Source organism: Myotis yumanensis, unplaced genomic scaffold, assembly GCF_028538775.1.
Source record: "Myotis yumanensis isolate MYYU_CA2020_CCGP unplaced genomic scaffold, mMyoYum1.0.hap1 SCAF_3, whole genome shotgun sequence".
In the NCBI taxonomy this organism is placed as follows: Eukaryota; Metazoa; Chordata; class Mammalia; order Chiroptera; family Vespertilionidae; genus Myotis; species Myotis yumanensis.
In genome coordinates, this window is record NW_027223754.1 from 167,742,438 (window position 1) to 167,757,200 (window position 14,763).

The following is a 14,763-nucleotide window of genomic DNA, read 5'->3' on the forward strand; positions in this document are numbered from 1 at the left end:
GGGGTGGAGGGGATCTTCCCAGGCTGAGCGGGGACCCAGAGAGAGAAGGTTTGGCATTCCGGAGCGTGGGGGGCGCCCGTGGGCGGGCTCTGCGGGCCGGGGGCGGGGCCAGGTGATGTTGATACACAAAGAAGCACCCGAGCCCGGCCCCGCCCCGCCCACTGACGCGTCCTCGGGGTGGCCGCTATAACCCGCCGCTCCCCGTGCCACTCCGGAGTCTCCATACGTCGCTGCCCCGGAGCGTCTCGCCCCGCACCACCCCCCGCTGCCCGACCACGCGTTCCCGCACACTCGCGCCTTTCCCCTGAGACGGCGGACGCCGCACGATTGGGGGGCAACTTGCCATTTCCCTTTTTTACTAAAATTATTTTTCCTGCTTATTGTTGGGGGGGAGATTTTTGTTTTGTTTTGTTTACGATTTTTGTTTGAGAAAAACCCACCGGAGGAGTTCGCGTGACATTCCGGGATTCGGGAGCGGAGACCACCGAGGTAACAGCGCGCGCCGGGGGGGTCTGCAAAGGGCGCGAGCGAGGCCCCGGCGGGAGTGGGGGAGGGGCCGCGGCGGGAAGGCAGCTGCGGGGGTCGTTTCCTTCCCCCCCGCCAGGCGATTACGGTTGGCGGGGCCGGCCTTATCCCCCGGCCTACCCCGGCCCACTAGCGGGGGGTCGCCGCCCACCTTCGGACAGGGGAGGGGTGCGCGGCGCGGGGGCCTCGTGCCCGCCCGGAGCGGAACCGCATTCTCCCGTTAGGGGGAGGGGAGCCAGCCAGGCCCGCGTCTCCGCTGCGGCAAGTCTTGTGACTGGTTTGCATGAATAAAAATAATGAAGTCCAGGGTGTCTGGAAACCGGGGGCACGGAGGTGGGTTTGGGTTTTTAGTGTAGCAGAGGCCGCGGTTGGGGAAGACGGGCCGCGGACGTTTGACAATCGGCGATCGATATTGCATCAGTTGCCATTCCGGGCATAGGAGGGGCCGGCGGCGCCAGCGCTCGCCAGCCACATGCCAGTGGACGGAGTGCTCGAGGGCACGGGCGTGCGGTGTAAACAAACCCGCCGGGCTCCCGGGGACGGTCACCCTCCCCTGCTCGACGGAGACTCCGTCTGCCCTTTCCGCCCCCTCGGTGGGCTAACGGCCGCAGGGGCATCCCCCCCGGGGAGGGGGGCAGGGCATGAAAGGACGGGTTCCGCGGCACTGCTGTTTCAAATGCTGGGAGCGGGGAGCTCTCTGTGCGCCTGGGCGGCATGCACACCTAGCCAATGCCTGGGTGGGCTGTGCGCCCTGCGTGCCTGTGCACGACCGGAGAGGCTGGGGAGTACAGCCACAGACCTCCCCGCACCCCTCCAGCAGACTTGGGGTCGTGGAAAGGCTGAAATACTAAAATCTGCCGTGGGGCTTCGGGGTCCGAAGGGCGCGGGGCCTCGGCGGGCGCGGCGCCGCGGCGGGACCATCTTTGTTCTCCGCGGCTCGCCGTCGGTACTTTTCCGCCCCTCGGCGCGCCCCCGCCCCGCGCGCGAGGCTGGTACTTTTCCACTCGCCTGGCGGGGGCTGAATCAGCCGCGCTGCGCCGCCCGGCGGCGTCACGTGACGCGGGCTGGGCGGGCGCTGCGGGTCCTGACGCGCCGCCTCTACCTTCGCCCGCAGGCAGGCAGGCGGGCGGGCGGACGCGCGGGGCGGCGCACGCGAAGGACAAAAGGAGCCCAGTGTTACTCGCAGCATCTGATTCCGCCCGGTGCCCAGCATGAAGAAAGCCGAAGTGGGAAGGTTCAGTATTTCCCCGGATGAGGACAGCAGCAGTTACAGTTCCAACAGCGACTTCAACTACTCCTACCCCACCAAGCAAGCCGCTCTGAAAAGGTGGGAGAAGTTGCGTCCTTTCTCTAAAGGCGGCTTTTGCTTCTGTTTCTTAAATTACTGTAGCACTTGGAGAATGATCTCTGAAAGAGTCTCCGGTTGTCTTATTGCAATGACAGTATCTGGCGTGAAAGTCGACCCCCTACTTAAAACTTAAGCATTTAAATGAAGGTGTGTGACAACTAAAGGGCTGTTTTGTGTTAAAGCGTTCCATTGTCTATTTCGATCCAACTTAAGATGTTTTTCTCTTTATGTTTTTTTTTGTTTTGTTTTTCTGCAGCCATTATGCAGATGTGGATCCTGAAAACCAGAACTTTTTACTTGAATCGAATTTGGGGAAAAAGAAGTATGAAACAGACTTTGTAAGTTAAAAATAATAAATAATTTGTGTGTCTGGCTTTTGGAGTGAAAGAATAGTTTTACTTTTAGATTTCAAATCTAACTTGCCCAAAGCTGGTTTTCTCCATTTAATTATTGTTATATGTTTGGTTATCGTTTTCCCTCTATGTAGCATCCAGGTACTACTTCCTTTGGAATGTCAGTATTTAATCTGAGCAATGCGATTGTGGGCAGTGGAATCCTTGGGCTTTCTTATGCCATGGCTAATACTGGAATTGCTCTGTTTATGTAAGTATGTGTAAGTAGTGAGTCTGCCATGCAGGGCAGTTAATATGATGATACAATGCGTTTTGGCCCCAGAAACTAACTTGAAAATCATTTGCTTAAAATTTAAAATACGAGAAACAAAAAAAAATAGTTTATTCTGGTATATAATTGCATGATATCAAGAAAGCCAGTTAGGGAAGAATAGGACCACAATTAAAACTGATAATTAAGTCTAAAGTCTTTAAGTCAATGGGAATAGTTAAGACAAAGTATTAACAGGTGGATATTTTAAAGGAACTATTGATAAATCCAGGGTAGTTAGAAATTTTATTTGGCAAAAATCTGAAGCAAAAAAATATTAATAAGCATACTACTTCCAAATCAGTTTGGTAAATTGGCATAGACTCCCCAAGGACCTGTGGCCCCTGCATGTTTAAGGAAAACAAAAAATTTAAAATGTATATAAGATGTAGTAGTATTTGCTAACCTGAAATATGTTTGTTTTAAGAAAAGTGAGTCATAAAGCAACTGAAAAGCAACCCATATGCGTTTTTTTAATATTTATTCTAGATCTGATTGCCATATGCCATAGCAAAAAATTAATGTTTTAATAAGTACCTGCTTCTAAATGGTATTTTTTTTCTTGGTTGTCAAGTTAGAATTAGTTACTCCTGTGCTTTCCAGCATGTATACCTAGAATAGAGTTTTGGAGCTATAGAAGATTTTAGAGCAGTGGTTCTTAACCATTGTGGGGTCACTGACCCTTGGAGAATGTAGTAGAAAGTATGGACCTTAGTTCCAGGGGTAAAAGCACAAAACAAAAAAATACAGTAAAATTCAGCATACATTTTCAATGATATTTATGTCATAGGTATTAAGTTTATGTACATTTGGGCTTCTGGCTAAGTCAATTTCTATGAAAGATGTATGATTGATTTTGTTGTACAGATGAAGAAACATGGAATTGTCCCTTTGTGACAGATAGACATTTTGTTAGCTGACTGGTGTCTTCTCTTCAAGTTATGTTCCCAGCAGAGTAAAATGTTCATGTAAAGAAAAGCAGACCTTTGCAAAGCTCTGCTTTTTTGTGAAATTCCATGCTGAAGTTAAGCACAGTTTGAGCTTTAGAAGCCAGAATTAAGCTTCCGTCATTAACAGGAGGCTTTTGAGACCTCTTACTAAAGTGAAGGACCAGAAATTTACATACGGCCCTTTAGCCTCTGGAGTTCCAAAGTTTTTAGTGGGAGAATTGAATGGCATCATTATTAAATATTTGAAAGCCTTCCTAACTCTTACTATAAAAACTGGAAGCAGTTCTTAAGTGGGGTTCTAGTGCAATATTTTACATGGCATCTCAGTTTCATAGGTAAAACCACAATTCTGATATATTAGCCATGTACTTTGGAAATTATTTATATTTTAATAGGGTCTCTGTGTTTGATGATTATGGTTAAATAGTATCAGGAATGCTAAAGTAGTTTTTAACCCATCAGTATTTTACTCTGTAGCTCACCTTATCCAGTAGAATCAATCTTGAGGTTGAAAGAGAACCTCAAAGGTTCTGAAGTCCATGCATCCCTCGTTGTCATTTCAGCATAAGGAAAGGAGGACTGGATTTGTCAGCATACTTTGAAAATCGTTTTTGATTAAACCAGCAACTTTGTCTACTTAGAGGTTAGGCTGAGGATTGTCCTTTCCCACCTCATATTTAGACCCCATAAAACATTTGGCATTGGAAGAGCAGTTTGATGTCACCACCTATGTTTAACTCACAGACATCAGTTTCTTTGCCAGACCTTATATGGTACTGTATTCGGTTTGCTCTTACAGAATCAAAAACATTTGACTGTCTTCTTGTTTGCAGAGTTTAGAGTTTTCTATAAGAGTTTCCCTGATTTTGATTTGTTGTTCCTTCTACTAAAAAGAAATTTATATTTTTCTTGGTTTGCCCTGGGGGAGGAAAATAAAGTTGGAATGAGAGAGAACCTGTGCCCTAAAGGGAAACATTAGGAAACCTTAGTCCCAGTTCTTTTTTCTCCCCCCCTGTTCCAGGGAGGCTATAGCCTAGACAGTTGGACTAATAAGTCTACTTGTTCTAAATAGCACAGGCATTGTTTAACTTTGTGACAATGCTGGGCCTGTATTCCACGCCATAGGATGCAATATATATTGTCAACATTAGTTGCTTTTCTGATTTATGCTATCTCAGTTGGATCTCAAAAGTACTCTTGTACGCTGGGTTTCCTGGCAGGTATTATCACCATTTTACAGGTAAAAATGAACTATTAAAGTGCAGACAAGTGGCAAGTATGCAGCTAACGGTGTCAGAATCAAATTATAAGTCTCATAACTCCACCACTTTAAAGCTTGGCTTTCCATAACTCCCTGCATGTTTGGTTCAATGGGTAAACTCCTGCCCTTACTAATACTGTAGAACCTATTTTATTTCCTGAGATATGCTGTAAGTTTTTTTAGGGCTAGGTAAGAGAATATGTTGATACTCGAGCCAGTAGAGTGTCATTCTTGAGGACATGCTATCTAGCACAGGAAATATTAGGACAAGTTCCATATTTAATGTTCAAATAACAACACTGAAGAATTGTCTTTGAATAGAGCTATGCTTGTTTATAACCTCGTACCTTTTCTTTCTCTCATCAGAATTCTCTTGACATTTGTGTCAATATTTTCCCTGTATTCTGTTCATCTCCTTTTGAAGACTGCCAATGAAGGAGGTATGGTAGCATTCTTGGTGTTTCTGAAACAATTATGCCTGTATGATTTTGCTCCCTGTATAAAATACTTGCTTCACACTACTGCGTTCTTCAAATTATAGGGTCTTTATCATATGAACAGTTGGGACACAAGGCATTTGGAATGGTTGGAAAGCTTGCGGCCTCTGGATCGATTACAATGCAAAATATCGGAGGTAAGAATTTTTTGAAAGGTGATTTGGGTAGACTTTTTGCTTTGTGTAGCGGAGTGGTGACACGTTACTTTTGGTGTCACGTGCCACATTTTGCACTTGTAATGGTATAATTTCTTTCCCTCCAGCTATGTCAAGCTACCTCTTCATAGTGAAATATGAGTTACCTTTGGTGATCAAGGCATTAATGAACATTGAAGATACAACTGGGTAGGTGCTAAGTAAGGTTACTCATAAGAAACAATTCTAGTCTAAAACAGTTAGATACATTTTATCAAAGTTGGGTACAAAATGGTTATCAGTAAATTACTGTAAATGTTATTGTTAAAACTGAGAACTTTGGAGAATGAAAGGCCAAAGATGGTAGCTAGTCCTGTAACTCTGGATAACTAAGTTCTAACCTACATGTAAAAACAGGTTTTCTAAACTTTTCTCTTTATATTTACTCTTTAGAAATTATAGCTGAATAGCACCCCAACCTACGTTAGGACTACAACTTTGAATTATGTTAAAAACCGATTCCTATCTGCTTTTTGTAAATTAGAAATTCTTAAAACTTAATCTGTGTAAAATTTGTAATATCAGAAATGTATGACCATGATGTAGACATTTTATCCTTCCATCCCAGGCTGCTAACAGGTTTTTATCTAAAGTAAACATGGAGGAGATAATTTACTTCCCCACTTATATGCAGCCCTTTAGCTCAAAATCCAGAGGTGTTGTGGTTACCTCCATGCTTTAGAAATTTATTTTGGTAACCTGATCTATAGATACTAGTTTTCTGTTGGATCTTGGTTGCTAAAGTGAGTGGAGCAGAATTCACGGGGCAATTAAAATTTGAAATAATGATTTGAAAGAGAGGGTATAGTTGATGAAGGAAAAATATTGCTAGAACTCTTAGGACTTCTGGGTAGTATTTTCTCTTAACTTCAGGAGGGATCTTTTGACTAATTTTGGATTTAAGGTGGGTCAAGGTATTAAAATATACTCTTGACAACCTGGAATAAGTCCTGGTTTGGGGATTGTTTTTTTTCTGTTTTGTTTTGTTTTTGCCTATGTATTTTGTCTGTGTGTGAAAAAATTTCTTTGTTGAAGTATTTCATATGTATATTTGCTAACAAATTTCTGAAAGTAGCTTATTTTAAAATTTCCTTGTTTCTAGCATTAAAAATTACAAGCCAAAGCCATGACAAAGTTTGGTGTACAGTTTTTCTAAAAATGCTCAAAGATAAGATTACTGGCTTAACAGTGCCTCTTTGTTCCCTATATTAGTAGCAAGCATTTAAGAAGTGTTTTATGTTATGAATCAACTGGCAGACTTCCCAGAGCAAACAGTGGGACAAAAGTTACACTGTTTCATACCCCATTCCTAACCTGAGTGAACATTCATCTAGCACCAAAGTTAGAGATTTACTCCTGTTTATAGGCTTTTTGAATACGTGATACTTCCAAACCTATCTTTTTGTGTATGTTCTTATAGTATTTATATAAAATGAGTCCTGTGAGAAGATGTGTATATTCTGAGAATATCTGTGACTGGTTTTGACCTTGTTTTTCTTTTCTTTAATTCAGACTGTGGTATCTGAACGGTGACTATTTGGTTCTACTGGTGTCGTTGCTGCTCATTCTTCCTTTATCACTGCTGAAAAATTTAGGTAAGCAAACCCATCTCTAAAGAGACGAAATGATCCTCTCACTAGCTAATTGGCTTTCTCTTAATAGACATTGAGAGCTAAAAAGCTCTAAAAACATATCTTTAGGAGTTGCAGCATACAAACCGCTTTAGGTCTTTCAAATCCTAGCACAATCACTACCAAGGCACTAAAATATGGTGTTGACATTTTATAATATCGTGTACTTTGTAAATAATAGAAAGTTTTTATTTTAATTATCAACTATTTTTAACTAATTCTATAGCTTAGTATGTAAGAATTAGAAACTTAATATTGTAGCCATATTGAAGTCTTCCAAGCATAATTGAGTTATTTTATTTAGTAGAGAAAATATATTTGCCCTAAACCTATTTCATTAAATTAACATTTATCTCCCCCCACCAGGATATTTGGGATATACCAGTGGCCTTTCCTTGTTGTGTATGCTGTTCTTTCTGATCGTGGTAGGTATAACTTCTTTAAAGCTAGAGATTTTATTTTTTATAAGCCCTGTCACATCATTCAGTTTAACAAATGAAAAATAATATATTTTCAGGTGATTTGCAAGAAATTTGAGATTGCTTGTCCTTTTGAAGATGCAGTAAACAGCACCTTCATAGAGCCAACAGCTTCATTACCTTATATGGCATTTAACACGACTGATGATTCTTGCAAACCACATTATTTTTTCTTCAACTCACAGGTAACTAAATATAATCTTCATTTTCTGAAAGGAAGATTTTAGGGAAGAAAAGGGGGGAAACTATTGGAAATTTAAAAATAACTCCCAAGGTAAAGGAAGAGGGGCAAGAGCTGCTTTTTAGAATACATGATTAGCTTATTTTGAGGACTGAGAAGAAAGCACTGGTTTGTGTCTTAAAAGATTAAGAAATGAGCACTAGCTGGTTTGGCTCAGTGTATAGAGGGTCAGCCTGCAGAATAAAGGTTCGATTCCGACCAAGGGCACATGTCCGAGTACAGGCTCAATCCCCAATTGGGGGCATGCAGAAGGCAGCCAATCAGTGATTCTCTCTCATCATCTATGTTTCTATCTCTCCCACTCCCTTCCTCTCTGAAATCAGTAAAAATGTATTTTTAAAAATGAATTAGGAAATGAAATATATTATGTTAATAATTGACACATTCAGAAGTTAGGATACTGATCACACATAGTGAGCAAATGAGAAGATTGGAATTTAATTATGTAAGGAAAACTATTGTAGGCTTTGATTATAACAGTTGAACATATGAAATATAAGTTGCACAACTGTGATAAGACATGAGTTTGTTACATTGGGATATTGAGCACATTTTTATATCTTTTGCAGACCGTCTATGCTGTCCCAATTCTGACTTTTTCATTTGTTTGTCATCCTGCTATTCTTCCCATTTACGAAGAGCTGAAAGAGTGAGTGCTATACCTATTTTAATACAGATTTATTGGGAAAAAAATTATGTGATTACTGCTATAACTACTGCTAATGAATATTTTTGTTTTTCTTTGAATTTACATAGCCGCAGCCGTAGAAGGATGATGAATGTATCCAAGATTTCATTTTTTGCTATGTTTCTCATGTACCTGTTTGCTGCCCTTTTTGGATACTTGACATTTTTTGGTAAATAATGTCTGTTTTTTTAAAAAAGAATCACACTGTGAAATTAAATTGATACTTTAATATATATAATTCTATTTAAAATTCAGCCTGTTTTAGTATATTTCATTTGTGATAAGAAAGTGAATTTAGAGCTTAGAATTTCCTATAGTATATTTAATCAATAATTTTTAGAATCCAGGTTCAAAAGTATACCATTAGTCATTTGATGCCATTTTTTTATGATATACTTAATATCAACGTTCATCCTACCTTTTTCTTCCCATCACTTTCAAATTATACAACACATACAAAGTGTAAGCCAAATCATGGGATTTAGCTGTTTAGCTCCTGTTGTTTTTAATGGGGGTCATGTGGCTAAATCTCTACTTGGTATTTAGAAAAATTTTCCTACAATGTTATTTTAATTGCATTAACCCTAATTCTAAATTAATCTTATTAGCCTCTTAGTTGGTAGTCATTTTGTGAGTAACTAATAATAATAACTTTGTAAATTTTGCCACAAGTTAGATTTTCTACCTAATCTCCAGAGAAAACAGCACACTTAAAGTTTTGTTTTTGTCTTTCTCCACAGAAAAAGTTGAGTCCGAATTGCTTCACACATACTCTAAAGTCTTGGGAGCTGATATCCTTCTCCTCATTGTCCGTTTGGCTGTGTTAATGGCTGTCACCCTGACAGTTCCAGTGGTTATTTTCCCAGTAAGTAATCACTTGCTCTCTTTTCCGTAGGAATGAGTTTAAATGTGAAGATTTGTGCGATTTTTATCTTCTGGGAGAAGGGAAACCCCATGAGAGCAATATGGAATTGATGGTTGTTTTGAGGGGGCTTTTAAAAATACTTTGTAAATTTTTAAAACCTCCCAGGGCATGTTTTTCATAATTGAAGGTGTTAAATGATCTTTCAGTGTTCATATGTTTAGAAAACAGTAGTAGATGAAGAGGCACAATTTTATTTAAATAGCTGCTTGTTTTAAATAGATTTTCTATTTGGGTTTTTTACTAATTAAAGCTGAAACTTTAATTCGTTTATCTGTTTGTTTATTTTTGCAGATCCGGAGTTCCATAACTCAGTTGTTTTGTCCAACAAAAGATTTCACTTGGTGGCGTCATGGTCTCATTACAATATCCATCTTGGCATTTACCAATGTGCTTGTCATCTTTGTCCCAACTATTAGAGACATCTTTGGTTTCATTGGTAAGTTTTAGAAAGTATCAAGCTTGATTTAAGTATCAGGAATTTAAGGTTTAAGCAGTGGATGATAAGTGGTTTATTGAACTCTTAAGAAACCTGTAAAATGTTCTTTTCCAGGTGCATCTGCAGCTGCTATGTTGATTTTTATTCTTCCGTCTGCCTTCTATATCAAGTTAGTTAAGAAAGAGTCTATGAAGTCTGTGCAAAAGATTGGGGTGAGTAAGAGATTATGGCTATAGAAACTAATAATCTTCCAATAACAAATTCCTTAACCGATTTTAATTTTAGTCTCTAGCTATCATTTGTTATAGTTTCACTTTTAAGTTTCTAGTAAATACTTCTATAACAGTGTGCTTCACAGATGAAAGATTGGGGGCAAGGAGGTGAAAGACAGTTTGTCATCTAATACATGTTTAACTTAATTGCAAGAAAGTTATTAGATATTAGAGAGATAAATACTTAGCTTTTAGCACTTGTTGAACCAGTATTTTGGGGGCTGCCTCTTGTGTGACAGGCACTTAAATGGGCCTTGAGTTTATAAAAGAGAAAAAGATGGGGTGTTTAGTCGAGCAAGAAAACTCATCTTCAAAGCAAAGCTATCAAAGGGTATGATATATTCAGTGTAAATGATTCTGGTGGGTCTGTTTAGGAAAAAAGACTGCTTTTCAGTTTTTATTCTCTACTACCATTCTAGTCTGATTAAAGTACTAGAATTGTTTATAAGCCAATAACTGTATCTTGTTTACTCAAAGTATATAGTGGCAGTAATTGAAGGGTAGGATTAGAAGTAAACTTCTGTCTCTTAGAAAGACCTGGCCTGGACTTGGGCTGCATTTCAGGATGACTTGGGTTTGTTTTTGTGACCTCAGTTTTTTGTTTTTTTTTAAATATTTTATTGATTTTTTACAGAGAGGAAGGGAGAGAGATAGAGAGTTAGAAACATTGATGAGAGAGAAACATCAATCAGCTGCCTCCTGCACATCTCCTACTGGGGATGTGCCCGCAACCCAGGTACATGCCCTTGACCGGAATCGAACCTGGGACCTTTCAGTCCGCAGGCCGACGCTCTATCCACTGAGCCAAACCGGTTTCGGCAACCTCAGTTTTTGCTTTGAAAAAATCCAGCCCAGTGCTGCTTTACAAAGTAGTTTATTCAGCAAAGAAAATGATTTACCTTTTAATTTGAGAGAAAGAAATTTAATAGTGAAATTTTGGAAGGTTTCAGAGAGAGTTAGTTTGTATTATAGACGACTCTTTGATTACTTAAGACCATTTAAATATCTCTAGCAAGGGGAAACTGTAGTTCTGTAAAATATTGCTGTAATTTTAGTAATGACAAGCCCACTTTTAAAAGTAGAAAGAGGAATGTTGAACGTAACATATTTTGTTGCTTGCTGATCAGTGTTCTCTCTGTGCTCATTGCAGGCTTTGCTCTTCCTGTTGAGTGGCATAGTGGTGATGATCGGAAGCATGGTGTTGATTATTCTGGATTGGATACACAATGCCCATTAACTGGCACCACTAAAACTTCAATAGTCCATTTGATGCCAGTGTTGAGTCAACTCTCAACTACTATGAAATTTCACCTAATGTTTTCAGTTTCACTTCCTTTGAAGTGCAGATTCCTCGCTGGTTCTTCTGAGTGCAGAATAAGTGAACTCTTTTTGTTTTTGTTTTTTGTTTTTTTGTTTTTGTTTTTGTTTTTTAAAGGAACTATTCTGTATGATAGAAATGGACATTAACAACAAAACCACGAGTCTCGGGTTAATGGAAGTGACAATTTTATTCCATTCCAGAGAATGGACGAACTCTTAACTTTTATCAAGCCACATGTTTGGCTGTGTCATTGTTTAACTTGGATATTTTATGGTTTTACTTGAATGTGCCTAATGGAACCATTTGATGTGAGAAACAATTCTTAATTTACAGCAAAGTATTGAAATAACCATTGAGAAAAACACTATTATTTTTTGTACCAAAAATATTTAAAGACCTCAGAAGCACTATTTTACTTTTAAAAAAATGCTTTTTTTGAACATTGTCCAAAAACAGTTGTCAGTAAATTCCGTAAAAAAAATTTTCATTGTTTAAAAACAAACGTATTATGAAATGAATTGCCTTTTTGTAGGCATAATAAGCCAAATATGTTTTTTATCCAAAATGATTTTTAGAAAAAATGATGTAATGAAAAATTGTACTATGAGTAGGACCATAGTTTTTTTCCATTCAAACTTAACCATTTAAGGATAATTGATTGCCTATTGTTATACCAAATCAGATGAACTCTGTTCATCATTTTTCTTCTCAGCTCCCAAATAATTTAGTTCATTCAGACAAATATTTATGGCTTCAGTCTAGTAGAATGGAAGATAATGCAGATATTTCTGTGGGGAGTGAAATAACTAATTTTGAGGTACCAAATAGTGCAATTGGGTAAAACAGGGTTTATTCAGTTGCATCTGTTTCCAGAGTTGGATTGACAGCTCTGGGTTTTTTGGGCCAGCCCTTTTTTAACATTGCTTCCAGCAGTGGGAAATGGGCATTTGATGGCAATAAGGCCAAAACTATTCTAGCCAGAGTACAACTTTTCAAAATGCTCATCTACTACTGGAAGTGTGAATTACTTGATACTATATGGCTTAGTCATGTTCATGTTTTGTCTACAGTAGAGGTCTAATCCAGTTTACACCGATATTTGAAATAATGTAAGTTCTCTTCATATAGGCCACTGGGTTTCATGCAGTAAGCTTTCTAAAAAACTTACTTGCACTGGATTGTCTGGATTGTCATCTCATTCTTGTACAACACAGAATTATTTGTTTACATCCAACAAATGGTTAGCTAGGGAAAACAGTGCAACCTGAGTGTAAGTAGTTGGTACAACTGCATGTTCACCCTTCCATATAAATTCCAGTTAGAACTGAAAAAACTAGTTGGCTTTTAAGAGCACATTTATTGTATGTTATGGTGTATGGTGAATATATTATTAAATAATGTGGTACTTTGCTCATCAGGCATAATGTCTAAAATCTAATATACATAATTCCATTAGTGGTTGAGGGAAGCAAATAATGGAATCATCAATTGGTCATCTGGCTGTTAAGGTTTTCTCTTGAACTAAACATTTTTAGTTCTAGGCAAGGGCCAGAAATGGGGCAGACATGGTTTTTGTTACGCATTCTTGTATTATATGTGACTAGTTTATAGATCAGATATGTCTGTACTTAAAGACCCTTGTGGAACTGGAAGACGTCTTGTAGTGCTACTTTGGTGAAACCAATGGTCCGTTTGTGTTTGTTTCTATAAAAATAAGTAATTGGGGACCATCTAGAAAGGCAGTGAGAAGGCAGATTCTACAGCACTGCTTTCATCTAATTGGACTTTGGTGTACTCCCTTCGAATCCAGAACCTCGTCTCTAGTTCAGACCAAGAATTGGTACTTCTGCTGGAGCTCCTGAAAGAACTGCTGATTTTGGATCTAAGGCCTCTCAGAGAACACCAAGTAAAGGTTTACATCCTTTCTTCTGGGAGGAAATACTCCATCAACCAAGAAAGAATGGAAAGAAGTCCTCACAGCTAATCAGTGTGGGGAGGCTCAGCCGATCTTCTTTGGCTGTTTGAGGTTCAAAGTCAGTTGCTTAGGATAAATTCCATTGCATGATTTTCTTGGAGCTATCTTGTCTGTCCTGAGGTTCCTGAACAGTGAATTCCCATTAATAAGCAGTCTTCAGTATTAAAACCACTGTCTTGTCACCTCATTTTGCATTACTGTCTTCCGTGGGTGTTTCAGTTATAACTGTAATGTTATTTATAGAACAGCAGTAATCCATTAAAGCTAACCTATTTTTCAATATTTATGATAATCTATGTACATACATTGTCTGTCCATATGTATTTGTAAATAGGTTGTATATAATTCCATGGGTCAGGTTTGGGGCTTGGGTTCAAGTGTATATATTCCTGTAACTTTCTTAACTGCATTTTGATGAATTCACATTATGTATATCTAAGAATTGTCCCAAAATTACCTGTACAGAGATGTCAATATAAACAAATTGATAAATTGTGTAAACATTAAAAATTTTAAATATTGTTTAAATTGTATTTGCAATAAACAGACTGGTTAACCATTTTTTTTTTTTATGAAAACGGTGCAAATTTAGATCTCTTATTTAAATTTTAAAAAGATCTAAATTTTCAAAATGCAGTAGTTATCAAAATGTGATCTAGAGTAATGAAATCAAATGTGATCTAGTGTAAGGAAAGACCTTTGAGAACATAGGTGTGTTAATCTTATGTATATAGTGTAAAAATCCCCCTTGTACTGTTAGAGGCCAACAATTCCAGTATGACTTGTTGGCAAAGAGTGCTACACCGTTTCAATGAAACATTGTATGTTTTAACTGAACTAAAATAAATACATGCTTAATCCTGAGTAGCAGTGTTTCCTTTGGGGTAATGGGCCCAGCAGTGTCTGATGTATTTTGTAAGGACAGCACCTAGCATATAGGCCCCTATGTTATTGATTATAATGATGAAGAAAATGGTCAGGGAAAAGGTTCTGCTTTTAAGTTCCTAAAGATTGTCAATTGACAGGAGGAGTAAGGAAAACACTAAACATCATCTCAAGGACCCAGGTTTGAACCTGCTGTAAGTAGGCCAATAGTGCATCAGAATCACCTGGGGAGCTTTAGAATAGCTTTCTGGAACAAGTGCCTTCAATAGGATTCCATAGGTCTGGAGGGCTGCCCAGAATTTTTCCCCCATAGAAAGCTACCCAGGTGATACCTGATGCACAGTGTAAGGGGTGCTGAAACTCCTGGAAGAAGTCAAGATTAGTTCTACTTTGGTGAATTAGCAAAGAGGAAGTGCTGGAGAGGATTGAATAGACAAGCTGGTGGGTATGTAATTGTACCTTAGTGAAGAGG

General features: G+C 39.0%; 1 protein-coding gene across 3 annotated transcripts; it reads left to right on the top strand.

Moving 5' to 3' along the window:
* Positions 1-208: 208 nt before the first annotated feature.
* SLC38A2 (solute carrier family 38 member 2) lies at positions 209-14,270 on the top strand. 3 transcript variants are annotated; one of them, XM_070410372.1, is made up of 16 exons: positions 209-489; positions 1,640-1,852; positions 2,130-2,211; positions 2,361-2,476; positions 5,114-5,187; positions 5,289-5,381; positions 5,507-5,588; positions 6,951-7,033; positions 7,436-7,494; positions 7,587-7,733; positions 8,359-8,438; positions 8,546-8,646; positions 9,218-9,342; positions 9,694-9,838; positions 9,953-10,050; positions 11,261-14,270. In XM_070410372.1, exons 2-16 carry the CDS (start codon positions 1,737-1,739, stop codon positions 11,345-11,347), a joined length of 1,488 nt encoding a protein of 495 aa, XP_070266473.1. In that variant the 5' UTR covers positions 209-489; positions 1,640-1,736; the 3' UTR covers positions 11,348-14,270. The 3 variants fall into 3 exon arrangements, with proteins under 3 accessions (XP_070266473.1, XP_070266474.1, XP_070266475.1); XM_070410373.1 differs by lacking the exons at positions 209-489; positions 2,361-2,476 and having other exon boundaries at positions 1,763-1,852; XM_070410374.1 differs by lacking the exons at positions 209-489; positions 1,640-1,852; positions 2,361-2,476 and adding an exon at positions 1,885-2,020.
* Positions 14,271-14,763: the final 493 nt, after the last annotated feature.

Bases quoted from the DNA above. Each gene is read 5' to 3' on its own strand.
- SLC38A2 (XM_070410372.1), top strand. From the start codon at position 1,737: ATGAAGAAAGCCGAAGTGGGAAGGTTCAGTATTTCCCCGGATGAGGAC. The intron at 7,034-7,435 runs GTAAGCAAACCC...TCCCCCCACCAG, and splicing joins ATCACTGCTGAAAAATTTAG to GATATTTGGGATATACCAGT. The intron at 7,734-8,358 runs GTAACTAAATAT...TATCTTTTGCAG, and splicing joins ATTTTTTCTTCAACTCACAG to ACCGTCTATGCTGTCCCAAT.